At 58.8% G+C, this 23,991-nt stretch overlaps 8 protein-coding genes across 8 annotated transcripts; 5 read left to right on the plus strand and 3 right to left on the minus strand.

The window, feature by feature from the left end:
• Positions 1–1,221: 1,221 nt before the first annotated feature.
• BJ171DRAFT_490629 (uncharacterized protein) lies at positions 1,222–1,625 on the minus strand. The gene has a single exon (XM_053109631.1). It carries the CDS (start codon positions 1,528–1,530, stop codon positions 1,231–1,233), a length of 300 nt encoding a protein of 99 aa, XP_052970283.1. The 5' UTR covers positions 1,531–1,625; the 3' UTR covers positions 1,222–1,230.
• Positions 1,626–3,095: 1,470 nt separating this feature from the next.
• Positions 3,096–5,081, plus strand: BJ171DRAFT_490632 (uncharacterized protein). The gene is made up of 3 exons (XM_053109632.1): positions 3,096–3,589; positions 3,732–3,892; positions 4,147–5,081. Exons 1-3 carry the CDS (start codon positions 3,364–3,366, stop codon positions 4,795–4,797), a joined length of 1,038 nt encoding a protein of 345 aa, XP_052970284.1. The 5' UTR covers positions 3,096–3,363; the 3' UTR covers positions 4,798–5,081.
• A 1,156-nt stretch (positions 5,082–6,237) lies between these two features.
• Positions 6,238–8,740, plus strand: BJ171DRAFT_490637 (uncharacterized protein). Its single transcript, XM_053109633.1, has 2 exons — positions 6,238–7,557; positions 7,704–8,740. Exons 1-2 carry the CDS (start codon positions 6,507–6,509, stop codon positions 8,516–8,518), a joined length of 1,866 nt encoding a protein of 621 aa, XP_052970285.1. The 5' UTR covers positions 6,238–6,506; the 3' UTR covers positions 8,519–8,740.
• Positions 8,741–8,802: 62 nt separating this feature from the next.
• Positions 8,803–10,529, minus strand: BJ171DRAFT_490638 (putative reductase). Its single transcript, XM_053109634.1, has 5 exons — positions 10,410–10,529; positions 10,137–10,247; positions 9,932–10,026; positions 9,477–9,735; positions 8,803–9,356 (listed from the first exon to the last, which is right to left on the minus strand). The coding sequence occupies exons 1-5, from the start codon at positions 10,509–10,511 to the stop codon at positions 9,120–9,122; spliced, it is 804 nt and encodes a 267-aa protein (XP_052970286.1). The 5' UTR covers positions 10,512–10,529; the 3' UTR covers positions 8,803–9,119.
• A 134-nt stretch (positions 10,530–10,663) lies between these two features.
• Positions 10,664–12,511, plus strand: BJ171DRAFT_490641 (uncharacterized protein). The gene is made up of 4 exons (XM_053109635.1): positions 10,664–11,279; positions 11,435–11,505; positions 11,641–12,094; positions 12,245–12,511. The coding sequence occupies exons 1-4, from the start codon at positions 10,839–10,841 to the stop codon at positions 12,407–12,409; spliced, it is 1,131 nt and encodes a 376-aa protein (XP_052970287.1). The 5' UTR covers positions 10,664–10,838; the 3' UTR covers positions 12,410–12,511.
• A 156-nt stretch (positions 12,512–12,667) lies between these two features.
• Positions 12,668–19,165, plus strand: BJ171DRAFT_438502 (poly polymerase catalytic domain-containing protein). Its single transcript, XM_053108000.1, has 24 exons — positions 12,668–12,739; positions 12,911–13,001; positions 13,110–13,180; positions 13,302–13,329; positions 13,435–13,569; positions 13,675–13,734; positions 13,852–13,949; positions 14,097–14,214; positions 14,370–14,786; positions 14,955–15,100; positions 15,205–15,272; positions 15,367–15,412; positions 15,557–15,637; positions 15,743–15,927; positions 16,044–16,296; positions 16,434–16,793; positions 16,991–17,140; positions 17,253–17,295; positions 17,421–17,559; positions 17,661–17,712; positions 17,836–18,191; positions 18,360–18,433; positions 18,547–18,815; positions 18,940–19,165. Exons 1-24 carry the CDS (start codon positions 12,695–12,697, stop codon positions 19,009–19,011), a joined length of 3,357 nt encoding a protein of 1,118 aa, XP_052970288.1. The 5' UTR covers positions 12,668–12,694; the 3' UTR covers positions 19,012–19,165.
• A 556-nt stretch (positions 19,166–19,721) lies between these two features.
• Positions 19,722–21,422, plus strand: BJ171DRAFT_578023 (uncharacterized protein; the record flags this gene model as incomplete). Its single annotated transcript, XM_053113853.1, has 5 exons — positions 19,722–20,070; positions 20,185–20,313; positions 20,458–20,708; positions 20,904–21,082; positions 21,308–21,422. The coding sequence occupies 5 exons, from the start codon at positions 19,722–19,724 to the stop codon at positions 21,420–21,422; spliced, it is 1,023 nt and encodes a 340-aa protein (XP_052970289.1).
• A 1,047-nt stretch (positions 21,423–22,469) lies between these two features.
• BJ171DRAFT_578024 (uncharacterized protein) lies at positions 22,470–23,663 on the minus strand (the record flags this gene model as incomplete). The annotated part of the gene is made up of 1 exon (XM_053113854.1): positions 22,470–23,663. One exon carries the CDS (start codon positions 23,661–23,663, stop codon positions 22,470–22,472), a length of 1,194 nt encoding a protein of 397 aa, XP_052970290.1.
• Positions 23,664–23,991: the final 328 nt, after the last annotated feature.

The following is a 23,991-nucleotide window of genomic DNA, read 5'->3' on the forward strand; positions in this document are numbered from 1 at the left end:
GAGCACCGCTCGGATCCAGAACCCGATGCAACAAACATCTTTGCCAGCACCCGTGCCCCGCTGGTCAATCACGAGGGGCGATTTTGCTAGAACAGCTCGCAGCCCACCGATACAAACACTGCGAGCCCTGTGTTGATGAAAGTGTCGTCCGGGTTACTTTCGTTTGCATTCCCCCCCCTCCACACACACCAGTGCTGGCGGTGTGGTTCAGTCGACACTCTCTGCTCCTTCGTCGTGCGGCTGAGCATCCTCGTCGAGACGCACTGAGATTGTTACCGACTGCTCGCAAACAAATCGTCAACATCGGCACAACAAATATCGCCTCCCTGTGCTCCTGCCCGCCGCACACCCATACATCTGCGACACCTCGCCCTGCCCCCGACTCGATATCGGTGGTCTCCACAGACTTTCTCGCCATATAACCGTTCGATATCTTTATCCAGTGCCCTTCCCCACCGCCCTCATCCTTAGACTTTCTCTCCCGCACCCCGCGATGGTCTTTTCAATCGCCAAAAGACTTGTCGACCTCAAACCCGCACCCACGATGCCTGTAGCTTTTGGAGCGCTCCCGTCCGAGCTCTTGATCCAGATTCTGTCGCTGCTTCCCACCGCCCAGCTGCTCCGCCTGCGTCGGGCATCGGTTCTGTTTCTGCGCCTGTGCGAGTTTTTGATTCTGCGCAAGCTTCAAATCCTCCCTGCCCCGTTCTTTCGAGACTTGCGGCCCGGCTGCGACCCCGGTTCCTTGCCCGGCCCCGGCTGCGACAGCACCGCTTTGCCGGCCACAACCAAGAGCCATACCAAGGGCTGTCCAGGCCCGGCCTCTCCCGTCACCATCACGCTGCACTTTACCGACTCGGATGGTGCCCGGCAGTTCACCGTCGACCTCGTCCTTTCGCACTACGACCCGCGCTACTGGCGTGCGTGTGAGTTCAGGGTCAAGAAGAAAGTTGCCCGATGGGTCCTCGACGAGCCAACGTGCATCCCCGTCCTCTATGGTATCACGGCCTCGGAGTGCCCGTTCTTGACCGAGCTCGAGGAGTGGCGAGATATGCAGCTGTACATTGAAAAGTGCCGCTCGAACCCACTGCGGGCCTCCAATGGCCAGCGCCGCAAGTGCGGTCTCTTTGAGATCATGAAGTCGCAGTCAGGCTCGACCTTTTCGTCCTGCAGCTCGCTTGGCTCAACCTCATCGACCCTCGTCAATGTCGACAATCAGGAGCTGCTGTGGCACTACCTCGACATCAAAACGTGCGGACCCAAGTGTCTGGCCCCCACGTCCGACCAGGGATTTACATCGGGCCCGGCGGCACCAGCTTCGATCGAGACCCTGCGAGTTGCGCCCTGGAAGTTTGAGTACCTCATCCGCCATCCGACCCGAGGCGGGGCCTTTCCCACGGGCTCCAACGGCGCCGAGAGACTCATGTGGGCCAGCTCCTGGACTTGCACCGTCGGCTTCCTCGTGGGTCTATACCTCCAGGGCGCCGTCCAAACCAAGGTCAAGCCGCGCACGGCCGAGAAGCACAATCGCATCAAGATCATTGTGTGTCGTGTTTTTGACACTTGTCGCCAGCTCGCCAAGGTCGGCAAGGCCGTGAATGTGGCCCGAGAGGCCGAGCGACAGACCGACAAAAGACGATCCGGCCCCTTTGGCTGGGTCTCGCCTCCTCGAGGAGGCTGATTGGACATCCATGCTTCCCAGCCGGGGGAGGGACAGGTGGCACCAGAACCTCAAAGCCAACGCCACTGCAGATTGGTCTCAAGAGACTCTGTTGGAAAACCATATCCCACTCAACCCCAAAGCCAACGGCAGGTCATCGCAATGGAGAAATAAGCCGACGCCGCCGGTTAGCCCCTCTCTATTATTATTTTTGCTCACCACGGGTATCATCTGTGCTTTGCCCTTGCAGCCTCACCGAGATTACCACTTTTGTTGTCCAGAGCGTGCCGACCACGCAGCCTTTGGTTTAGGTGCCGACCCTGCGACGGCGGTGGCACTGTATAGATTGCTTCGCTTTCGCTATTGCCATAAGTTTTCAAATTCCTTTGATATACCCTCCTCCTCTCCTCTTCTGCCTCCTCCTCCTCCTCCTCCTCCTCCTCCTCCTCCTCTGACCCCCTCTTCTACCCCCTCTTCTTCCTCCGCCGTAGAATTTGTTTTTACTTGAGATCCTATCCAAGAGGGAGGATGTTGCAGTGTTTCTAGACATGTGCGAACGTAGAAGTGGCTCTGTTGGAGAGCTCGATTGGTTGATCCTGGGATTGGAATTGCTGCGAGGGATAGGGTTGCTACCTCTTCCCCTGGTGTGATGCCAATGTCCAGTCTTTAGTTTCGGGGTGCTTGTGACCTACTGTTCCGGTACGAAGGGAGTTGTTGGCCCTTGCCGGTGTTGATTTGCACGTTTGGATAGACCCGGGCCGGTTCTGATGCCGGTTCTGGATACAAGCACAAGCGAATGCCGACAGAGTGACTGTCGCGTGTATACGAAGCAAAGCTAGACGATAGACTAACAGGGATGGAGAAAGAAAGCTCTCTCCCTGGTCATAGATAGAGTATAGAGCCGATCGATATCCCTTAGATGTGTTCACAAACCAAAACGGGATGCCTTTCTTGTACACCTTCTCCGTGATTTCGAGGTCGATAAACAGCTTGTTCCCATCGATCTTGAATACAAATCTTCCCCTCCGCTACTCCCCCTCCCCGAAACAGCCAAATGCCCGTGCTCAATGAAGGTTTTTGGTGCGTCGCAGCATGGGCCCAGGCTGCATTGATATCGCTGTACACTTTAGACATGAGCACCCTCACGATCCCATATGTCAGCGTCAAGCCAAGCTATGAGAAATAGACCAGATCACTTTGGCAGTTTCCGAGGGACGAACCGAGCAAACCGCTGCCTCCGAGGGCTGAATGCATAGCCCTTGTCTTGACGTCGTGATGCAGTGCCAGCGGTGAACGATGCTCTTGGATACACTGAATATCGAGGCAACGTTTCTCGGGCTGTGGATGGCAGCAGCACCACAACGCAGAATAGTCATGGCCAGCGCGCGATGGTATTGGGCGACAAAATATTCGGTCAACGATCAAAAATCAAAGTGTCCCGTGTTTTATTGGATTGGCTGTAACAGTAGGGACTGGAACCGGAACCATGTTGCTCAGGCCGAGCTTGTCGCCGATAGCGAAGCTCGCTTGGTTGCGCGCGATTCGTCGTTTCGTTTGGCGCAAAAAGCGGTTGGGGTGTGGAGCCAGAGACCCCAGCACGAGCGCGGACACCAGGTTTGGGTCCGATCTCCCCCAGGCAGGAAACCGCTCCTCCCGATTTTCTTCTGTTGATCTCACACAGCAACCAATCGAGTCTGCGCAAAACCATGGATGCCAAGTCTGTCGACGGCGAAGCTGTCGATGACGCTGCCGGTGCCAATGTCAATGCCGATGCCGATCTTATGGATCGGGTCGTGGAGCAGCTTCAGGAGGACGCCGCCGACATTGTGCGGTCGTCGATCGATCGTCCGATCGAAGCCACCAACCTTGGATTTAGAATGCTGAGCAAGATGGGATGGAAGGCCGGCACCGGGCTCGGCAAATATGAGCAAGGTTAGACGTCTGGATGAAGGATGACGGGCGCAAAGTGTCGCGGAGGAAACGACATTTGTGGCTACCTCCGCTGGCCATCGATCTGACCCGATTCTGAAACATGCTGGCTGACGACTGGACGGTGGCGTTACTGTGAACCCAGGCCGAGTCGATCCTGTTCTGATCAGCTTCAAAGATGACACCTGGGGTGTCGGCAAGCAGGAGGAGTACGACTATTATCATGCGGCCAGCACGGCGAGACGGAAGGAGCTCGAGAGCATCGTCATTGGCAACGAAACCGACGAGCAGCGAGTCAAGCGAGAGGTAAGGCAGCGTTGAGATTCAGCCGGGCTCGTCGAGCGTCGAGCGTCGAGCATCAAGTGTCGGGACTCTGCAGAGATTGTCGAGCGCCGGGGCTCAGCAGATAGCCGTTGCTGGTTTATTCAGAGGTGTGTCGGTTTGGCTGGCTGGGTCGCCGATCCAAAGATCCGACGCTCACATTCTGGCAACGATAAGTGTGGATCTGGTTTTTATCGCCTCTGGTGTTTGCTTTTGTTCCCCGCGGCCGGCGAGGACAGGAAGAAGTTGCCCGCAAGGAAGCCATCAAGAGCGACGTCAAGGCGGCGATGGCGTCGTTTTACTGCAAGCTCTGCGACAAGCAGTATAGCAAGATCTCCGAGTACGAGACGCATCTGTCCTCATACGACCACAACCACAAGAAGCGCTTCAAGGACATGCTCGAGATGACCAAGAAGAGCGGCCTGGGAGCATCGGGAACGTTGGCCGATCCCGACAATCGCAGACGGGAGCGCGAGCGCAACCGCGAGGAGCGGGAGCTCCGAAAGCAGATGGCAGCAGCAGGTATCGTCGTGCCGGCTGCTGCCTCTGCTGCCTCTGCTGCCCAAGCCGACCCTGCGGCGGTGCCAAGAGAAGTGTCCGACATCAGCAGCAACAGAGTGGACGAGGACCGGACACCGGCTGCAGCAGCGACGGGCTCTGGCTCTGGCGGCTGGAAGCAGGCCGTCCCAGACACCGACAACAGCACCGCCAGCAAGCGGGGATGGAGCTCGCTGGAGTCGGCACCCGGACAGCCCGAGGAGCCGCCGACGCCGGCCCCGACGGACGGACAGACGGCACCCGCGGCACCCAAGGTCAGCTTCGGCCTTGGCAGCAGCAGCAGCAGCAGCGGGACCAAGCGAGGCAAGCTCTCATTTGCCTTCAAGAAATAGGCCGGTCGAGCATTTCATGAACGAGAACGATCCGTGACGCGTAACAGGATGCGATTATACGGCATGCAATATGCGATATGCGATATGTGGCATGCGAGGTATCGTGCATAGCGCGAAATACAAATATCCCACGTTAGATTGGGTAATGCGGACGGATCTGGCTGAACGACTTTGATCGACGCTCGAACCACGATTAAATCCACTCCAGCGATATTGCTCTTTGCCCTGCGTCTTCCTTCCTCATCCGACACTATGAAAAAATATCTTGTTAATAAATTGAGCGAGAACGAAAAAGCGCGCTCTCGGAGCCACCTCGGTCGGCGAGAAGAGCAGTCTCTGGCGAGAGACCCCCGAGGGAAGGCGAGAAGCCTCTCGCCGTCACACACACACTTTGCACACACACACTCTGCACAAGGGAGTCAAACACCTCCCGTCGACCATGGCCGGATTCCAACTTTGCTGCGTCACATACAACGTGACTTTCAGGTGGCCGAGATGAGCAGCCGCGAGGGGGCCGGAATAAATTGATAGTGCGAGGCATGTTTCTTGCTCTGACTTGCTCTGACTCGCAGCGACGGCGGGTTCTTGTCCGACTGGGACGGTGTCTGTTCAACACGTTGTCCAAATTGCAGCAGCCGGCGTGCTCGGCAGGTGACTGTTGCGGAGGTGTACAGCGCCATCGAACGGACACTGCAAAGGCAAAGCCACAGCGCGATCGCGCCACTGTCCCTGTGCAGCACAGACCCGCGCGCGTCGATTGGCCCCGATGGCGGCGCGCCCGCACAGACGTGTCCGCGCTTCCAGCCCGCTCTGGCCGCACCCAAACGACCCAGGCGCTCCAGCGCGCATCTTGCTTCGTTGGTCTGCACTCGCACTCGCACTCGCACTCGCGCTTGGACTTGGACTCATATGCACTTGGACTCGCACTCACGGCAGCGCAGACAGCCGCAGGGGCGTGCTCGCGAGTGATAGCGACTGCCCCAGCCACCGACGACAGCCACAGGAGACAGGCCCTGTGGTCCCGCGCAGCCGCGGTGTGCGAGTGGCCGCAATCCGATCCACAACGCAGCGCCTGTGCGACGCTGCCCTGTCTGTGGCGCGTCCACGGGTGCCCGGTCCGCTGTCCGAGCAGCTATTTCAGGCCCACAGAGGCTGCGCGGATCCGGCACGGGGCCGCACCGCGCGGCGGCGCTGGCACGCGCTGTGTCGTACAGGCAGGGCGCCGCTGGAACTGCTTGCGGAGCACATCCGGAAATGGAGGCGACAAGCCCGCTGTCGCTGTCGCTGTGGCCCGCACACTCATTCGCTGTATCCCAGCACGCCCCCCGCGTGCCGGGGCCCCGTTCTCGCTGCACTCCCGCTGTGTTCTCGCCACGGTCTCGCCACGGTCTCGCCGGCGGCCTGTTCTCGGCCGGCTTTGGCTCTTCGTTTCGCTCGTCTGTCCTGGCACTCCCCCATCCATTCCATTCATTCATCCATCCGCTCATCCGTCCGTCCACAAATCCTTCGCTCGGCCGCCCTCGTTGCTCTCCGGCAAGCGGCCCCTTCCTCTCCCCAAGCTCTATTCTCTCGCCCGGTCCTGTCCCTCTCGGCCTCTTGGGTCGGCTCCCTGGCATTCGCTCCCCTCCCGCCCCGAGTCTCCGCAGACCATCGATATCTTTCCGCCCGTCAACGTCGCTCGTTGTCTCGCCTGCCGTGGTCTTGTCTTGATGTCGTCCCAGCCTGCCACCCAAGATGCCTTCTCCTCCACTATCTCCAGTGCCTCGCTGTCGCTAGCAGCCTCGACCAGCATCACCAGCTCTGGGTCCAGTCCTTCGCCGTGGCTGCAGACCTCGGTCTCGGCCGCAAATCTGATGCCGATGCCAACATCGTCGCTCCAGAACACCGTCACGGCCGACCCCTCGCAGCTGTCAGCGACCCTGACCAGCCCCTCGGCTTTCGGCATTGCCGCCGCCTCCCGCTCGCCTATCCCGACAGACACCCGCAGCCCCAGCTGGGCGGCTCCCCTGCCGCCGCCGCCGCCCTTCGACTCCCGAATCATCGTCGCCTCGCTGGTCGTCACGGGTGCCATGACCCTGATCGTTGTCGCGGGTCTGATATACCGATCTCGGAAAGTGGCTGCCCTATCGTCCAAGCACTTTGGCTACAAGGTCGATTCGTCGCCGCATCCTTCCATCACCTTTCCCCCAACACCGCCGCCTGGGGCCTCTGGTCTGACAGCCAAGCGCTTCTTTGGCTTTCCCAGTCCCCGGTCGGCCCCTCCGCTGGCGTCCACCCGTCTGCCCATATCGACGCCGCTGTTCTTTGACGGCGAGGGCTCCTGGAACCATGTTGTCACCACCAGCTCCTTCTCAGCCTCCACTCCGGCACCATATTGGCCCAGCACCGATCCGTCGCGCCCCTTCTCGCCAACAAGCCAGAGCGTCACGGGCTTCAACGAGCATATCCAGCTCGGCTCTGTCAAGTCGACCATCTCCTCGGTCCACTCGGGCTCAGGCTCGGGCTCGCTGTCGCTGCTACAGCCGGTCAAGGACCTTGTCAAGCCTGTCGTCAATCTCGCCAATGCCGCGACCGAGCGATTGACCAAAAAGTCGTCCCATCGCCGCAAGAACAGCGACGACCCGCCGCAGCAGCAGCTCACCTTTGTCTCGGGCACGATGGCCTCGGGCGCCTCCTCGGACGAACCTGTTCCGGACTCGGATATCATTGGGTACGACGTGGTTATCCCAGGCTCCCGGCCATCGTTCGACTCGTCGTCAGGTAAGCGCCAAGGCAACTCGGCCCAGCCCGAGTCGATGCTTTCGAAGGCCATGGGTGCCACCTCTGCCATGATCACGTCGCACCTGCGTCCTGTCCCTGTGTGTGCTGAACCATTCGCGTTTCCACGCCTGCCTTGCCCATCCCAGGGAGACCCTCTCTCGATTCCCAGCCAGGCTCTGCATCCGACACCGTAGCGTATCCACCAAAGTCGGCCGTCCGCCCATCGCTCTTGTCGCCGCAACGGTTCCCTGATGTCCAGCAGCACACCTCGCCCGTCTCGAGACAGTTCCCCGAGCGCTTCCCCTCGCCCGTGACCCGACATTCGTCGTCGGTGAAGTCAAAGCCGCACTCGCCCTTGGGCACCGTCCCACCAACGGCCGCCTCGGTCTCGCCCTTGTCGCCGTCCCGGTTGGATTACCCATCCACGGTTTCGCCGGTAGCATCCAGCCCGCTGTATCGCCAGCCACCCGACGCAACAGGCGCCACCGTCAACGTATTCGACAACTTTGACGATCCCATCGATGACGATGACGACACCCCTCCCTTCTCGTACAGCCACGAGAGCGTCTTTCGTTTCTCGATGCAGTCCGATCACATCGACGCCCTGGAGTCTGGCCTGGATATGCAGCCGGTCGCCAAGCCGTCTCCCACTTCAAGCTCCGACGCCACCCTGGCTGACGAGCACGGTCATCCTCAGGATCCCAAGTCATCCATGGAGCTGTCGCCCTTCAGCGACAAATATGCCCTGCATTCCGCTACTCCACCCAGCATCAGCCGAGTACCCACGCCATCGGCCCTTGCACACCATCGCTTGGAAGAACTTCGCAAGGAAGCCACCTTCTACCCGCCGGCCCGTCCCGACCTTGAGCGCGGCGACGATCCAGGCTCTCTGTCTCGCAACTGGGACACCCGGTCTGTCTTTTCAGAGCAGACTGAGCCGAGTCTGTCGCGATATCTCTAATCTCTCGTTGCGTCTGTCATGCTCCGGTCCTTTCGGGTCGGGCCCCGGTCTCTTGCCCCTCCCCCATTCCATCCCATCCCACTCCACTCCACCCATTCTCCATCCGCGGTCTGCGAGTCAGTCCGGGGCTAGCAATCGATTGACAGAATGCTGTCATCGTCACTGCTCCTCCCCCATGCATAGCTTGTCGATAATACACATAGATTTTGTTTCCCCATCGCACATCGCTTCGTCGCTCATGGTTTGTCGTTGGGCCTTGGGTGTCGTTGGTGATGGTGGAAAATGCTCGAAATGCCTGGCAAGTCCGAGTCTCCATGGGCTGGATGCGTCTTCCTTTCCTTGTATCCACGAGACATCCCCAGAGGCAACCGCACCGCCAGTCTCCTTGGACACGCTGTTTGGTCATGGTGGATAGTGGAAGGGGCGTATTCAGGATCCAGAAAGAAAGGACAGCACTGACCCAACGGGATACCGCATTTCATTTTGGATGCGCTGTAGGCCACACCACCCCATATATTCGGCTCCCAAGCACAAGCAGCTTTCACGAAGTGCCGCATGGTCACCTTGCCCGGAGCACAGCAGGCCAGAGCACTCGCAGCAATCACTCCCATTCGAGGGGATTCCATGCAACCATCAGTCCGCACTCGAGACCATCGAGGACATTCATGTCCTCTGCGCTCAAGTCAAAATCGTTTACGGTGAAATTCTGGATGATGCGCGACTCGTTGACGGACTTGGGCAGGGTCACATATCCCTTCTTGAGACACCACTTGATCAGGACCTGAGCGGTCGTCTTGCCGTGTTGCTGCGCGATGCGAACCAGAGGAGGGTCGTTCAACTGCAGCCGATGAAAATGTAGAACATGAGCATGGTGCTCCCGGAGTACTCCGTCTGGGGGGGGGCGACTGGTCGCTCTCCTGCATCACCGCCGCGGCACTGCTGTTGCCCAGCTGCCCACCTTCTCTCCACGAGTCAAGGGCGAGTACGCCTCGAGGACGATTCCGTTGTCCTGACAGTACTGCACCAAACTGCGGCGCTGGAGGTAGGGCGATAGCTCGATCTGATTGACGGCTGGCATGATCTTGGCGTAGGTCTTGAGCTCCTCGATGTGGTGGATGTTGTAGTTGGAGATGCCGATCGAGCGTACCTTGCGTTCCTCGACCAGCTTTTCGAGGGCTCGATAGGTCTCCTTGCGGGTCTCTGGCACCGGCGCATGGCTTTGGGGAAAGAATGTAGCATTAAAACGACCATGCTGGCGGCAGGTCCAAGTGCGTGGTGCAAGTGCCCGGTGCAGAGATATCGATCGATACACGGCGCACGACACACGGCACTCACGGAGACAACTCGCTGCACGGCATTCATAATACAGACTCACTATCATGCATCGATGAAATGAATGCCGTCTGCACCTACATCAGGTAGAGATCGATAAAGGTTGTGCCGAGCTTGTTGAGCGACGACTCGCATGCCGCGAGGGTGTTTTCGTAGCCCTGATCGCTGTTCCAGACCTACGGTGCAGAGGCAGGACAGACACGAAGAGACGAGCGACCCGTCAAGATGTGTTAGCGAAAACCGGATGCATTTGGCCGAGGGGACTGTCATCGGAGGCGGCCCCTACCTTGGTTGTGATGAAGACATCTTCGCGAGGCAGACCAGAGTCGTGGATGGCCCTGCCGACTTCGGCTTCGTTGCGATAGAACGAGGCGGTGTCGATGTGGCGATATCCATGCTGTGGGTTCACGCCAGAGCGTGCGGATGGCAAATCAGCCAGAGACGAGGTGCGCAGGCAGGCCAAGCCGAACGGTCAGCCAGCCGAAGAGGCCGCGATGAATGCGAGCTGCAGCACAGAGCCCACAGCCCATCCGCAGTCCAGCTGCAACAGTGGGTTTACCTTGAGGGCCGTCAGGACCGCCTGGTATGCTTCGTTGCCGTTGGCCAGGTAGACGCCAAGGCCAATCTCTGGGATCAAGTAGCCGGAGCTGAGTCGAGCCATGGTGTGGGAGATGTGAGTGCAAGTCAGGCCCTTCGCGGAGGCGCCCTGGCTGTCTGCCCTGACCGTCGGAGCTTCTGTTGCTGACGTAAGGCGCGGCCAAACGGCGCCGTGTCAGGTGAGCAGCTTTTTTTTTTTTGGCGACTTGGTCGCGAGCCACGCAGCGCTGAGCTGGGTCGACTGGGACAGCCAGCGCCAACAGAACCCGACCACCGACCACCGACCACCGAGCCAGACAGAGCCAGGATCGCCTGTCGTTGGAGCCAACAGTCGCCAAAAAGCGTTTGTTTGCCTTACCGCGCCGACGAATTTGTCTGGCAGTTGCACACCATGGGTCTCAAAAAGAAGGTCATCGGCTCGGCCAAGACCGCCGAAGCCAAGAGCAAGCCCGAATACGATCCCTCGCTGCTGCTGCAGCAGGCCCTCAAGGCCATCGAGGACTGCCAGCCCGATCTGGCGCGCAAGTTCCTGGCTCGGATCCTCGAGTCCAACCCGAACCACATCGAGGCGCTCGAGACCATGGGCCTCGTCGAGCTCGAGCTCATGAACTCGGTACAGACCCCGCTCTCGTTCGACGACATCCAGACAGCAGCCACAAACTCGATCAACTACTTTTCGCGAGCCGTTGCCCTGGAGCCCAACAAAGGCCATGCCAAGTTCCTGTATCTCGGCCAGCTCTCTGGCGGAAAGGAGTCGATCGACTTTTACCAGAAGGGCGTTGCTCTGCTCTTCAAGGAAATCGAGGCGATTGCTGACCAGAGCTCGGAAGAGGTGCGTGGCCCGAACAAGCACCATCGCCATCGATCTGAAGTCCGAATCGGCCCTGTTGCGCCATGCAGCGGATGATGCGATGATGCGATGATGCATTCCTGTCTTCCGTACGCATTCTCGGACGTGCCTCACTCACTCTGTTATGTCTCCTGCAGGCCGCCAATCTGAAGCGCAAGCTCGCATCGGCGCTGTGTTCAATGACAGAAATCTACATGACCGACTGCTGGTATGCCCTCCTTGCTCGCTTTCGACTCGGCCTTGGTCCTGTGCCAGGCACATAGTGCGCTGCCGCATTGGTTTTAGGCTTGCCCTCAACCCTCCCCAATGCCTTGTACTTGTCTCATCTACGACGCTTCGACAGTGACGAGCCCGAGGCCGAATCTTCATGCGAGGCTTTCGTCTCCAAGGCAATCGAGTACGACCCGCTGAGCCCCGAAGTCTACTCGACCATGGCGTCGGTGCGACTATCACAGTGCCGGGAGGGCGAAGCAACCCAGGCTCTCCAGCAATCTCTGTCCCTGTGGTTGGGCGGAGCTGCCAAGCCCGGCGACTCGGTCTGGCCGACATACCCGCAGCGAATATCCCACGCCAAGCTCTGTCTCGAGCTTCATCTGCTCGAACAGGCCCTGGCTGTTCTGCAGACCTGTCAGCTCGAAAACGACGAGGATCCCGAGTGTTGGTATCTGTTTGGCTGGGCATACTATCGATCTGGTGGAGGTGGCGACGATGAGGCCGGCACCGCAGCAGGCGTTACCCTCGAAGAGAAGCTGGACCACTGGGCCGATGCCCAAGAATGCTTGCAGAACGTCCTGAATGTAAGTGGGAGTCATGTTCCGCCCCCGGTATCAGTGCTGGTCAGCTCTACCGGCTGCCCAACAAATGCGCTGTGGCCGTCTTTGGGGATTTTGCTTTGCTTTGCTTTGTCTGCTCGACTAATGTGCCGCTGTCTCGGCCTCTGCGACCAGCTCGACGAAAAATATGGCACTGCCGATGAAGGCGCCGTTGCCCACTCTCGGGAGCTGCTGAATTCGATCGTACCGTTCCTGGTGCAGCACAACCGCAACGATATCCCGGACGAGGGCGAAGAATGGGTCGACGCCGACGACGACGACGAGGAGATGGACGGATAGAACCGCCATCCTGGCCCCGATTGCCCGTGCTGTTTACCTGCCAAAGACCCACCCCTCGCATCTAATACAGTATTCCACCACGTCGCTGCAGTCTTTCCGGAGAGGAAAACGATGGGCCTCGAGCAGGGAGGTGTTCGTTCGTTGCTGGCTTGGCTGCGTGTCCCATCACATGAGGCGCCACGCGAGGTCGTGCTTTGCGTTCGCCACAGATATCAGCCCACGATCGTCGGCTGCCGGCCTCTTTCCCCTCGCCCGATTGCTCCAGCCCCGTCCATCCCGTCCATCATGTCCTCCCGCCAGGAAGGCGATATCTTGGCCGAATACGCCAAAGTGAGTCTACGGCCCTGTTGCGACCGTGCTGCGACCCTGTTGCGACAGTGCTGCGACTCTGCTGCGACTCTGCTGCGACCCCTTGTCGGCCGTCTGTTTCGTTGATCAGCATCAACCAGCACACTGATCCCTGCTCACTCCGATGACGCTTGCATCCTCTGCGCGACTCAGTCCAACAGATCCGGATGCAAGCAATGCTTCGCCACAATTGCAAAGGACGACCTCCGCATGGGCGTCCTCAAGCAAGCCCAGGGTTGGGATGGTGCGTATCCAGCGTCGATGTGTTCTCAGACTCGCGGCTCGCGAGCTATCGGGTGCTCAACGCGGGGTGTTTAACCAGCGATCTTGCTGTTCCCGACCGCTCGTGCAGGTCTGCAACCGGCTTGGTTCCATCTCAAATGTTTCTTCAAGCGCAAGGAGGGCAAGGAGCTCGCTGAGGCGGTAAGGGCAGCTCCGTATCTGGCAACCGCTGCATCGGCTCGCACGGACGGCTTCGGCGGCTCGCCTCGGCATTCGTCTCGCTGGATATCTCACTCTGTCTCTCCGTTTTGCTGGCACACAGGAAAGCGTCCATGGTCTCACCAAACTCAGTAAGCGTCGCCCAAGAGCCATCCGATGGTGTGCAGTGAGGCGCCATGAACGGTGTCGCTTGTTCCAGAACTGTGCCAGTAATCCATGCTTCCCCATACCAACAGAATGGGACGACCAGGAGCGCATCCGAGACTCTATCGGCAGCAAGGCAGCTGTGTCGGCCAGCCAGGACGCCAACGACGCCAACGACACCAAGGACACCAACGACACCAAGGACGAACCCGCCGCGGACGGCACCGGTAGGATTGGCATGTATCGTGTCTGGCGTGCAGTCCAACATGTCCCCGGTGTGCGCTTGGCTCGGGCACAATCTAATCAGGACGCTGTTCATTACTTGCTCTTAGCCGAGCCCAAAGAAGGGTTTGTATCCGAGTACGCAAAGACCGGCCGCAGCAAGTGCCGAGGTACGTCGCAGCATGCCTGATGGGATCGTCATTGCCCAACGTGACCGTTGGATCCCCGTCTGATCTCTCACCGCTACTCGTTGACCCCTTGCTTCGGGCACGACTGTGCTTCGTCAGGATGTGATGGCAAAATCGAGGCCAAGGAAATGCGCCTGGCCCTGCCTGTCGAGACCGACAACGGCAAGTTCAAGCAGACGGTTCCAGGATGGCACCACGTACGTTGTGCCCAAACAGCCCGCAGGCGTCTCCCGAGTGGGCTGGAAGAATGACATTGAAACGCATGCTTGTATCTGAGCCTCCGCCGATTATGCTTGCCCTGCGACAAATGCTGCATCGCAATTGTCATGGTGCCTTCGATACAGCCCAAGTGCTTCTTTGAAAAGAATCCGGGCACGGTTTCGTCCATTACCGACTTTATGGGATACGCGGCGCTCTCCGAGGCCGACCAAAAACTCCTCAAGTCAATGATCGGTGGAGCAGGTGAGCATCGAAGGCAGCAACAGCAACATCTGCTCAATCCATCAGTGCATCATGCACCAATCGAAACCACCGCTGACTGTCGCACTGATGCTCCTCCTTCTGCGCATCGAATGCCGACACACTGCACTTTTTGCTCCCAACATCAAACACGAAAGACTCCACACCAAGCACCGATGCCAAGCCTGATGACAAGCCTGATGACAAGTCTGATGCCGCTGCTGCACCCAGCGCTGCTACTGGTGCAGTAAAGCCCAAGCCTGCAGCCAAGAGGGCGCCCAAGAGAGCAGCCTCTCCAAAGCACCGGTCCGGCTGGTCAAACTCTGACCAATCCGACGCAAGTGGTGATGAGTACGGCAAACGCAAGAAAGCGCCCAAGCGAAAGCACAAAGTCACCAAGCGCTCTGACGACGAGGGCGAGGCGGCGCCCACTGCAGCGCCTGTCACGACCAAGTCCGAAAGTGACAACGCTACTAATGCGACCACCGAGACTCCCAGCCAACCCACCGACCAGAAGGCTCAGCTGCGCGAGCAGAGCAAGGCCATGTGGGCCATGCGTGAAAACATCACCCGAGGCGAGTTTTGTCAATGTGTGCCGAAGCGCGACCACGGCCACGTGTCGACCCCACCTCGATCCGGTTTTGTTTTTCAGTTGTCCCCTCTCTCCACACCATCATCCACCTCGTTACTTCTGACCTGCCGTGATCCGTCAGTTATCTAACGCGTGCTGGCTCCTGCAACAGCGGTGGATGGGCTGAAGGCTGCCGACCGCAAGAACTTGTATTATCGCCTCCTCGTCCACAATGACATCAATGTCGATGCTGGCGCAAAGGAGGATGTCATGCTGGATTTCTTGATCGACGCCATGACATTTGGTGTGGCTCAAAAGGTAAACTTTTGGCCCGAGCGTGACTTTGATGCAGAGCCAGACCGATATCTGTTCGGCGAGATCGATGACCGATCTGCTCTCTCTCTCTCTCTCCCTGTGGCCAGTGCCCTGAGTGCCAGGTCACTCGACTGGTGCCTTCCGAGGAGGTCTACCGATGTATCCACCGAACCGAGTAAGTACCGATACTGCCGACCGCTGGCCTGGCTATGCTCCGACTCGAAATATGCGTCTAGCCCTGACCCAGTATCTGCACATTTCATGACCAGATGGGGCCGCTGTGCATACACAACCAATTCGCCCCATTTCCTTGCGGTAAGCTGCGTTGTCTGGGACCACTGCCTCGCGTGTGCGGTCGTGAGACATAGCCTTGACACCATAGAGCCATCGACCGGCCTTGGCACCGTTGGAGGGCTTCTCGACATTCGATGACTAATCTCCACCGACCAACACGCTCAGTTCAAGAGCCCCAAGGGCATCGAGATCGACTGGTTCAAAAAGTTTCAGTTCAAAGCCCACCCACGCATTTTGATCACGAGGGTAAGGCGGCCGGCTGGCGCTTCGGGCTTGCTGTTGATATCGAGCGGTGTTGCTATCTGCCGCCTGTGCACACCTTCATGCACTTATTCCTTCCCCTTCTCAAAGGCGGCCCGTCCTGTGGCGTCTGAAGTGTCTGCATCTGCTTCTGCCTCTGCGTCTCTGGAGAGCAAGTCGTCCGAGCCGACAGAGCAGGAGAAGCCGTTTGTCGTCGTGGATTCTGAGACGCCCTTCAAAGGCAAAACCATCTGCTTTGCTGGAAAGCTCAGTAAAACCCAGGCAGAATATCAAAAGTAAGGAGCTGCTGCCGAGTCCGTATGATCCATTTGCGAGCGTCCTGCGGGCCTCTGTCCTGTGCAGCCAACTCGACCGGAGACTGACTGTGCTCCGCTCCGGAGTGCCCCGCTAGATCGATTACCATTGCCGGAGGATCTGCCGCCAAGGCCCTCGACGACACCGTGAACTTGGTGGTCGCCAACAAGGCTGAGGTCTCCAAGGCCTCTGGAAAGGTGGTGGAGGCCCTCCGCCTCAACATCGACGTTGTGGACGAGTCCTATGTCACAGACTGCATCGAGCAGAAGAAGATCCTTGACTGGCGCGATTCAAAGTATCTGCTACAGGACGGCAGACCCAAGAAGATTGCCAAGCGCGAGCTCGAGGAGGTCAGTATCAACAGATAAGGGAGGGGCAGCACAAGGCTGCATGTTTAGCCCACGTCGCATGCAGCATCGACTTGAGCCCAAATTGCGTCCCAATGGCGGGCCGCTCCGTTTGGATCTGACCTCGACTCGCTCCACAGAAACCAAGCGAAGAGCGCGAGGTCAAGCGCGCCAAGTTCACGCTCAAGGGTGGCGCTGTGGTCGACCCTGATTCTGGCCTGGACAAGTCCCACCATGTGCACCAGCATGCCGGCACGCTGTGGTCGGTGATCCTCGCCAAAACCGATGTCCAGACCAACCAGAACTCGTTTTACAAGCTCCAAATATTGGTGTGCGACAAAACTGCCTCGGCGTCGCTGTTCCGCAGCTGGGGTCGAGTCGGAACCAGTATCGGCGGCAACAAGTGCGAATCCATGAGTCTGCAAAGCGCCTGCACCGAGTTCCGACGGCTCTACTTGGACAAAACCGGGAACGAATTCGGGACCCACAACTTCCAAAAGGTATGGCCGATTCGGAAGGGGCGGCTACGCTGATGACTGCCATTTGAATATCGCGAGTTGCCAGGGCTCTGAAAATCGGGGCTGCGACTCGCGCGCTGAAGTCGTCGAGCGTTCCTTGCGGCGAAAGCGGACGGATACCACATACCTGCTCAAACGGATAGTAACGGATGTGTTGTCTCATCTACCGGCACCTTTAGCTCCCTCGAATGATGTATCCTCTCGAGGTCGACTATGGAGAGACCGAGAAAGCGGCAGAGTCCAAGATCTCCGCCGGAAGTAAGACCAAACTTGCACGCCCAGTTGTCGATCTTATGAAGATATTGTTCGATATCAAGCAGATGCGGCAGGTCAGTGACACGATTTGGCTGGATACCGGTCATCGGCCGATCCAAGGGCACACTGTAGCGAGCCTGTCGACGCCCCCGAGATGCGATGCTGACATCCGCCCGTCCCACACAGACGCTGCTTGAGTTGGAAATCGATCTGAACAAGATGCCTCTCGGTAAGGATAGAGTCGGCTTGTGGAAGCGGTCGGAGCGTAGCGCTCGTGCTTTACATGGCCTACGAGCACAGCAACAGTCGAGCAGGTTTGGGGACACTGTCAGCTGACCGAGCCGCTCCCACCAGGCAAAATGACCAAGAAGCAGATCAAAGAGGCGTATTCGGTGCTTTCGGAGGCGCTCGCCCTCTTTAACGAGGAAAAAAGCACAGGTCGTGCTGTAACGCAGACCAAGTGGATCCAGCTTTCAAACAAGTTTTTCACCCTGTAAGCAGCCTGCCAGTGTACTCGCTCGGTGCCCTGCGCTGGGCTCTTGCTCCACGCTCTTATCGCCGGAAACAGCCTGCTCATGTTGCCGCCTTGCACAGGATTCCACACGACTTTGGCACCAAGTCGCCGCCGCTGCTCAACACCGACGAAGTAAGTCTCGTTTGATTGGCAGGCTTGAGTGTGTCCGGCGACTTGTTTGTCTGCGCTTTAGGGCGAAAGCAGATGCAAGCGCTGTGATGCCCTATCTTGACACCAACTGCTTCAACCATGCAGATCATCCAATCCAAGCTGGAGCTGCTCAACACCCTTCTGGAGATCGAGATTGCAACCACGATCATTGGCGACCGCCAAGACTCTGATGAGTTCGAAGATCCTGTCGACATCAACTACCGAAAGCTCCACACCGACATGGAAGTCCTGCCGCACGACTCGGAAGAGTTCAAGCTCATTGATGAGTACACTTCCTCAACGCATGCTGCGACACACTCGTCGTACGGCTTGACCATCGAGAGCGCCTTCCGCGTCAAGCGCGAAGGAGAACTGGAGCGCTACGAATCGTTCAAGGATCTGCACAACAAAAAGCTGTTGTGGCACGGCAGTCGTCTGACCAACTTTGTTGGCATTCTGAGGTACGGGAAGAGCGACTGCATTTGCATCTTCACCTGCACGACAAGGGAACAATGGAACAATGGAGCGAGCGGACTGCTCCTGGAAGCAGCCTTTCCACATGTGGTTGATTGGCGCCTGTGCCAAGTGACTCACTGTGTCGTTTCGTTTCGTTTCGTTTCGTTTTACAGCCAAGGCCTGCGAATCGCCCCTCCCGAGGCACCGGCAACGGGCTACATGTTCGGCAAGGGTGTCTACTTTGCAGGTCGGTGTCGGTGCCGAGGACCTGCTGGATGCTGGTCCCCGGGGTTGTTGTGTGGGTGGTCACCGGTGGCCTATCTGACTCGCATCTGCACTTTCCTCTGGAATGCCGCCCAGATATGGTGTCAAAGTCAGCAAACTACTGCTTCACTTCGCCCGGCAACAACACGGGCGTGCTGCTCCTCTGCGAGGTGGCTCTTGGCGATATGTACGAGCGAGACTATGCAACATATGTCACGACTCTGCCCAATGGCCTGCACAGCACCAAGGGCTGTGGCCGCACGATTCCGTCCAAGGAAGTGCCCCATCCGGCCGACCCAGACTTGATGGTTCCGCTGGGCCCAGCCAAGACAACGACAAAGTCCGGCGCGCTGCTCTACAACGAGGTGAGCGCCGATGGAGACACGAGAGCGCTTTGATCTGGCCCGGTCTGCGCTGCTGTGGCGTGACAGTGCAATCATTCGGGCTCTGACCGCATCCGGCATCACTCTCTCCTCTCCCACAACCCAGTACATCGTCTACGATGTCAGCCAGATCAAGATCAAGTACCTGCTGCGTGTGCGCTTCAACTACAAACGCTGATCCCGATGGGTCCTGGTGGCCCTTTGGCTGCGGCGTCACGACCACTGTGCCAACCCGATCCCGCTGCTGCCTGCTCGCCCACCGCGGCCTCTGCTCTAAATCCATCGCGCTGTCTCGCCCCATAGTCCTGCTCGCTCACTCGCGCAGATCGCCCTTCCTCCTCGCGGCGGTGCTGCTCCAGCATGTCCGAAACCTGCGCCGAGAGGCGTTTGGGCTGAGGGTGCAGCTGTCCAATCTCCGCCAGCCGACGACAGCCGCGGTCCTCTTGCGCGATCCCTCCCTCTTGCTTCAGACCAGCGCGGCAGCCTCTCATGATCCCGACACATCCAAAGCGCACGCACCTCGGCAGCCCCCCGGCAGGGGCGATGGCAGGATCGAGTCGCTGCTCCTCACATCCGCCAGCGACAGCTGCCGCCGAGTGCTCCCATCGGCTTGTCCAGAAGGTCTCTGCAGATGGGGATGGCTGAGCCCGAGAGGCGGGGGGAATCGTAGGTACTGTTTGCGTCGTTCGCGATCGTCTCTGCCCATCGCCAGCGCAAACGCATATATATGTGGGCTGGGACGCTGCCCTCGCTGGCCTGCTCGTTTCGTCGCATGCAGATACATCGCACTCGCCGCCTCCTGCCGACTCTCAGCCGCCCGAGCCCATATCCGTGCCGCCCCAGAACCAGTCTCCCAGGCCCGCATTTCCATAGTTCATCCCAGTCGCCATGATCGTGCAGCCGATGCCAAAGTCGCTACCGAGGCTGTGGGCGATTTTGCTGGCCGCCCTGTGCATCAGCTGTCTCCCGATCGGAACCTTTGCGTTCCCGCAGCAGTCGCCAGCCCCAACTGTCGCCCACCACAAACGAGACGACTGCTCCTCGGCGACCATCCCCACACCATTGCCGACCACCACTGTTCCCGCGATCGCATCGGCCAGCACAACGTACCTCACCAGCTACTACTGGACAACGATCGTCGCAACAACTACCGTCAACGGCGTCACGACGGTGACGCTGGTGCCGTCCGCTGTACCGACAGTCGTTCCGGTCATCTTCAGCGGCGACATCTCCTTCGGTAAGGAATCAAGGAGCACACGTGTATGTCGATTGCTCCAGCCCGATGGCGGTTGATTGGCGATGCTCACTGCGGTTGTTCGCTGGGGCTGCCCATCCTCTGCATCACACCCAGGCATGGGTCCTGTCAACGCCGCCACAGTGATCTTGGGCGTTTTGCTCATCGTGATTGGGGGCGTCTTGCTCTTCATGGGACACCGCCTCTTCCGGTTCACGCTATTCCTGGCCGGATTCGTATCGTGGGGTAGGTGCCGAGCGTGCCTTGCTGCTCCGCTCAAGGATCTACAAGTATGATGCGTCGCTGTCCGTCAAGAAGGCCAGTGGGGAATGTGTGTGCTTGTATTAACGTGACGTGGGAACTCGTCCCCCCCCCTGTCGATTGCTGCAGGTGTCCTTGCCTACGTTGTCATATCGCATATCGAACCCCCAGAGGGCTGGCCGAACCGAGAATGGATCTACCTCGGCGGATGTGTCCTGGCTGGCGCCGTCGGCGGAGGGCTCTACGCCTGGCAGTGGAAGCTTGGCTTGGTCGGCATCGGTGCCCTGACCGGCCTGTCCTTTGCTCTGTTTCTGCTGTCGTGGAGGACCGGAGGACTGGTCGACTCACTGGCAGCCCGATATATCATCATGGTCATTTTCGTAAGTTGGCGTCTTTGACAAGGCTGCAGGCCTTATTATGGAGAGGCAACAGCCGACTGGGTGCCGGAGCCGGGGGGGGTGTCGATCAGGCTCCATTCTTTGCAAAGCCGATGACCCTGCAGCGATATCGGCGGACATTGGCTCGTCATAACAGAAATATTGAGTTTTTGTCTCTCCAACATCGGCTCCTGCCAGGTTATTATCGGAGTTGTTGTGTCGTTCTACTTTGAAAAGCACGTCATCATCCTCGGGACATCGCTGGTTGGCGCATTCGCCATCGTCGAGGGCTTTGATTTTTTCCTCAACACTGGATTTTACCAAGCCTCGCGGGTGTTTTTCGCCACAAATGCCATGAAGAGCGTCGGGACGTTTGTGTGAGTATCCGGGACTCTCCGAGGAAGGAAGGAAGGAAGGAAGGAAGGGAGAAGGGCACTTTGAGTGTACTGATGACGCCTGCCCACTTTAGCGAAGGAAATCAGCCCCGCACAGGAACTAACTCTGGGATGGTTTACTCCTCTCTCTCTCTCTCTCTCTCTCTCTCTCTCTCTCTCTCTCGGTCCTTCTGCATGTTTTTTTCTTGTAATATCGTTCCCAACCAGGGTCAACAACAACGTCTACGGAATGCTCGTGGCTGTGATTATCTTGTGGATCATTGGCATTTTGGTGCAGTACCGCATCAATCGCGGCATCAGCTTCGTCTCCAAGAAAAAGTAGCCAATAGCATTCATCCGGCAAGCATACTCACATACCAGCATGACATCCTGTCATCCAGCCTCCCAACTCACACCAGCGTGCTGTTCTACTCTGAGAACATCGGGGAGAGGGTCACGCACTCCCCCACCCTTAGATTCGTCGACTCGATCTTCCTCTCCTTTCATCCATTCTTTCTTGGCTTTGGTTTTGCCAGCCATGTTGCCGTTCGAGCTACAGTGCAGCAGACTTTTCTCGCAAAGGCATTTTGTCTCGTTTTGGCCTTGCGGTGAATCGCGGGATTGTCAGAGAAACAGCAAGCAATTCATCGTCTGAGTGACTCTGGATCCATTGGCTGTAACTCTTGTGGTGCTCGGCAGGGACGTCCTGTTTGGGCAAGCGGGTGGGCCAGGCCTTTGGGATCCTGAATACATGTCCGTCTAGTCATCTCGCACGATGTGCATCCAGAAACCCTCGGAAGAAACAGGCAGGAGCGGAGTATATTCGACTATGGTACAACATTCATCGCCCAAAGCCGCCCAGGCGGCGGCGGAGAGAGCAGCACGAGCGGGTATCGGCCGATACGATCCCGGTGCACAGACAAGGGTCCATTCTCGACTCTGTGTGGATTCGGGGCGGGGTGGAAGTGCGCTCGGCTCCGCTCCGGACGGTCGTGTGCCCACAGCGGCGCTTCGGCTCGGCCGGTTGCTTCCCACACACGATACTTGCGGAGGAAAGAGGAGCGGCAGAGTTCAGCCGAAAGCAAGACACCCTCCGTAGTGATGCCTGCGGATATCATCGAGCCTGGGGCCAGCAGGTAGCCGAGGTCAAGCGTATTTTGGCATAGGGCCTGGTGCTTGGCTGAGGGCCAAGCCATAGAGAGGATGGGCAACAGACGATTTGGAGCATCGTTTGGAGAAAGTTGCCGAATTAATAGACTGTTCTTTGTTCGGAGTACTGTGGGCCGCAGCGGAGATAGGGAGCAGGCTGGCCATATTGGACAGACACATGAGCAAAACAAAGATAGTTCGAGGATAGTCAAGTGATCAAGGTTTCAGCCCGACACCACCCTTAACTTGACGACAAGTCTCGGCGGGCGGGTGGGGTTCCTCGTCTCCCTGATGAGCCCGAGCGTCGAGCGGGCCGCTCTTGATCCAGATACTGCTGTGTGCCCGAGTGGATGCGTGGGATGTGGCCGTCTTGGGGTTGGCGGGCGGCGGGCGCAGGCTTGTCGAGGGCAGCCCTATCGCCGTGGTCGGATCCCGTGGAGCGCTTCCGTTGCGAAGGATGTCGAGTCGATCCCGTTGCATGGCCCGGAGCCGCAGGCGGGACGTTCGGAAGCGGGCTGCGCTGGCCCAGAGCAGGAGGATGCTCCGGAATAGGCGAGGCATTGCGCGAGGGACCTTGGCTTGCAAAGCCCGAGGACCACGGGATGCTCTTGAGCCCCAAGGCATCGCGGCGGGGCTTGGGCTCGTGAAGCAGATCGTGGCGGAGCGAGGAGGTCCCGTGGTCTCCCAGGCCAAAGGTGGAGGAAAGGACATGCAGCGCCGAGCCGAGGGGGGATTCGTCCGAAGGAAAGAGAGTAAAGTTCGAATAGGTCTCTGGGAGCTTGCTTATGCGGTGGATGCTTTCGGCGATGGGATTGACGCCGGTCCTGGTGACGAGGGACTGGTACTCCAGCCCCAGGCGCTCAGACTCGCGGCGGATGCGCTCGACTTGATGCTGCTTGGCCAGGTCTCGCTCTTCGGTCAGGAATTGCTGTCGCTGCAGCTCCAGACGAAACTGGGTCCGACTGGAGCGCAGTACGGGGGAGCGTGCGGTGGGAGAGGAAGGCGGAGTCGCCAGCAGCTCCGGGCCGCTGCCGCCAGAGGACGAATACAGGCCAACGGGGGTAGTCGGTGCTGAGCCGATGCTGCTTGGATATATCTCTGAGTTGAAGTTGTAGTGTCCGTAGGAGCCCAGATGAGCAGGGGCAGGCGCAGGGGCAGGCGCTGGTGCTGGCAGAGCCGGATATGGCTCGTGACGGGTATGCAGGGGCTCTGCGGCCCTGGGATGCTGATTCGAATAGGCATTTGGAGGCAGAGGCGGAAGGGTATCGGGGGCATCGGGGCCGGGCTTGTGTCGTGGCGGTGTTGGTGGGCGGTAGGCTATCCGCGGCGAAGCCTGCTCTTCAGAGATCGACTCTTTGGCATCGCTGTTGGACGGAGGGGGGCCATTTGAAGAGTTTGATGACCCGGGAAGGCTATCGGGATGGTCGTGGTCCATGGCTGGCGAATGGTGGTGGTGGTGGTGGTGGGATGCTGGTGATGGATGCGTCTGGGACCGCCCGGACAATGCGGGGGGGGGAGTTCAAAGTGCCGATAGAAGATCAATGCGGGGACACGAAGATGGACCGAAAACCCCAGCAGGAGGACAGAGGGCGATGGTCCTTGGCGGGTGGGAAGGAGGGGCGGCGTTCGACGACAGATGGGTGGCCGGGGTGGCCGGGGTGGCCGGGGTGGCCAGGGTGGTGGGAAAGAGGCCACGGCGCGAATGACGCAGCGACCGGTGATGATGCAAGCCGCGAGGTGGTGGCGGAATAGACAAGCAGACC

The sequence above is a fragment of the Polychytrium aggregatum genome, assembly GCF_025602895.1.
Source record: "Polychytrium aggregatum strain JEL109 chromosome Unknown BJ171scaffold_5, whole genome shotgun sequence".
NCBI lineage: Eukaryota > Fungi > Chytridiomycota > Chytridiomycetes > Polychytriales > Polychytrium > Polychytrium aggregatum.

Coding starts and splice junctions, on each gene's coding strand:
- BJ171DRAFT_490629 (XM_053109631.1), bottom strand. CDS start 1,530: ATGCGATTGTGCTTCTCGGCCGTGCGCGGCTTGACCTTGGTTTGGACG.
- BJ171DRAFT_490632 (XM_053109632.1), top strand. CDS start 3,364: ATGGATGCCAAGTCTGTCGACGGCGAAGCTGTCGATGACGCTGCCGGT. Junction 3,590..3,731: donor GCTCGGCAAATATGAGCAAG/GTTAGACGTCTG, acceptor CTGTGAACCCAG/GCCGAGTCGATCCTGTTCTG. Junction 3,893..4,146: donor AGCAGCGAGTCAAGCGAGAG/GTAAGGCAGCGT, acceptor CGGCGAGGACAG/GAAGAAGTTGCCCGCAAGGA.
- BJ171DRAFT_490637 (XM_053109633.1), top strand. CDS start 6,507: ATGTCGTCCCAGCCTGCCACCCAAGATGCCTTCTCCTCCACTATCTCC. Junction 7,558..7,703: donor ATCGTTCGACTCGTCGTCAG/GTAAGCGCCAAG, acceptor TGCCCATCCCAG/GGAGACCCTCTCTCGATTCC.
- BJ171DRAFT_490638 (XM_053109634.1), bottom strand. CDS start 10,511: ATGGCTCGACTCAGCTCCGGCTACTTGATCCCAGAGATTGGCCTTGGC. Junction 10,248..10,409: donor CGGTCCTGACGGCCCTCAAG/GTAAACCCACTG, acceptor GTGAACCCACAG/CATGGATATCGCCACATCGA. Junction 9,357..9,476: donor CCTTGACTCGTGGAGAGAAG/GTGGGCAGCTGG, acceptor CATCGGCTGCAG/TTGAACGACCCTCCTCTGGT.
- BJ171DRAFT_490641 (XM_053109635.1), top strand. CDS start 10,839: ATGGGTCTCAAAAAGAAGGTCATCGGCTCGGCCAAGACCGCCGAAGCC. Junction 11,280..11,434: donor CTGACCAGAGCTCGGAAGAG/GTGCGTGGCCCG, acceptor TGTCTCCTGCAG/GCCGCCAATCTGAAGCGCAA. Junction 11,506..11,640: donor ATCTACATGACCGACTGCTG/GTATGCCCTCCT, acceptor ACGCTTCGACAG/TGACGAGCCCGAGGCCGAAT.
- BJ171DRAFT_438502 (XM_053108000.1), top strand. CDS start 12,695: ATGTCCTCCCGCCAGGAAGGCGATATCTTGGCCGAATACGCCAAA. Junction 17,141..17,252: donor ATATCAAGCAGATGCGGCAG/GTCAGTGACACG, acceptor CGTCCCACACAG/ACGCTGCTTGAGTTGGAAAT. Junction 18,816..18,939: donor GCGCGCTGCTCTACAACGAG/GTGAGCGCCGAT, acceptor CCCACAACCCAG/TACATCGTCTACGATGTCAG.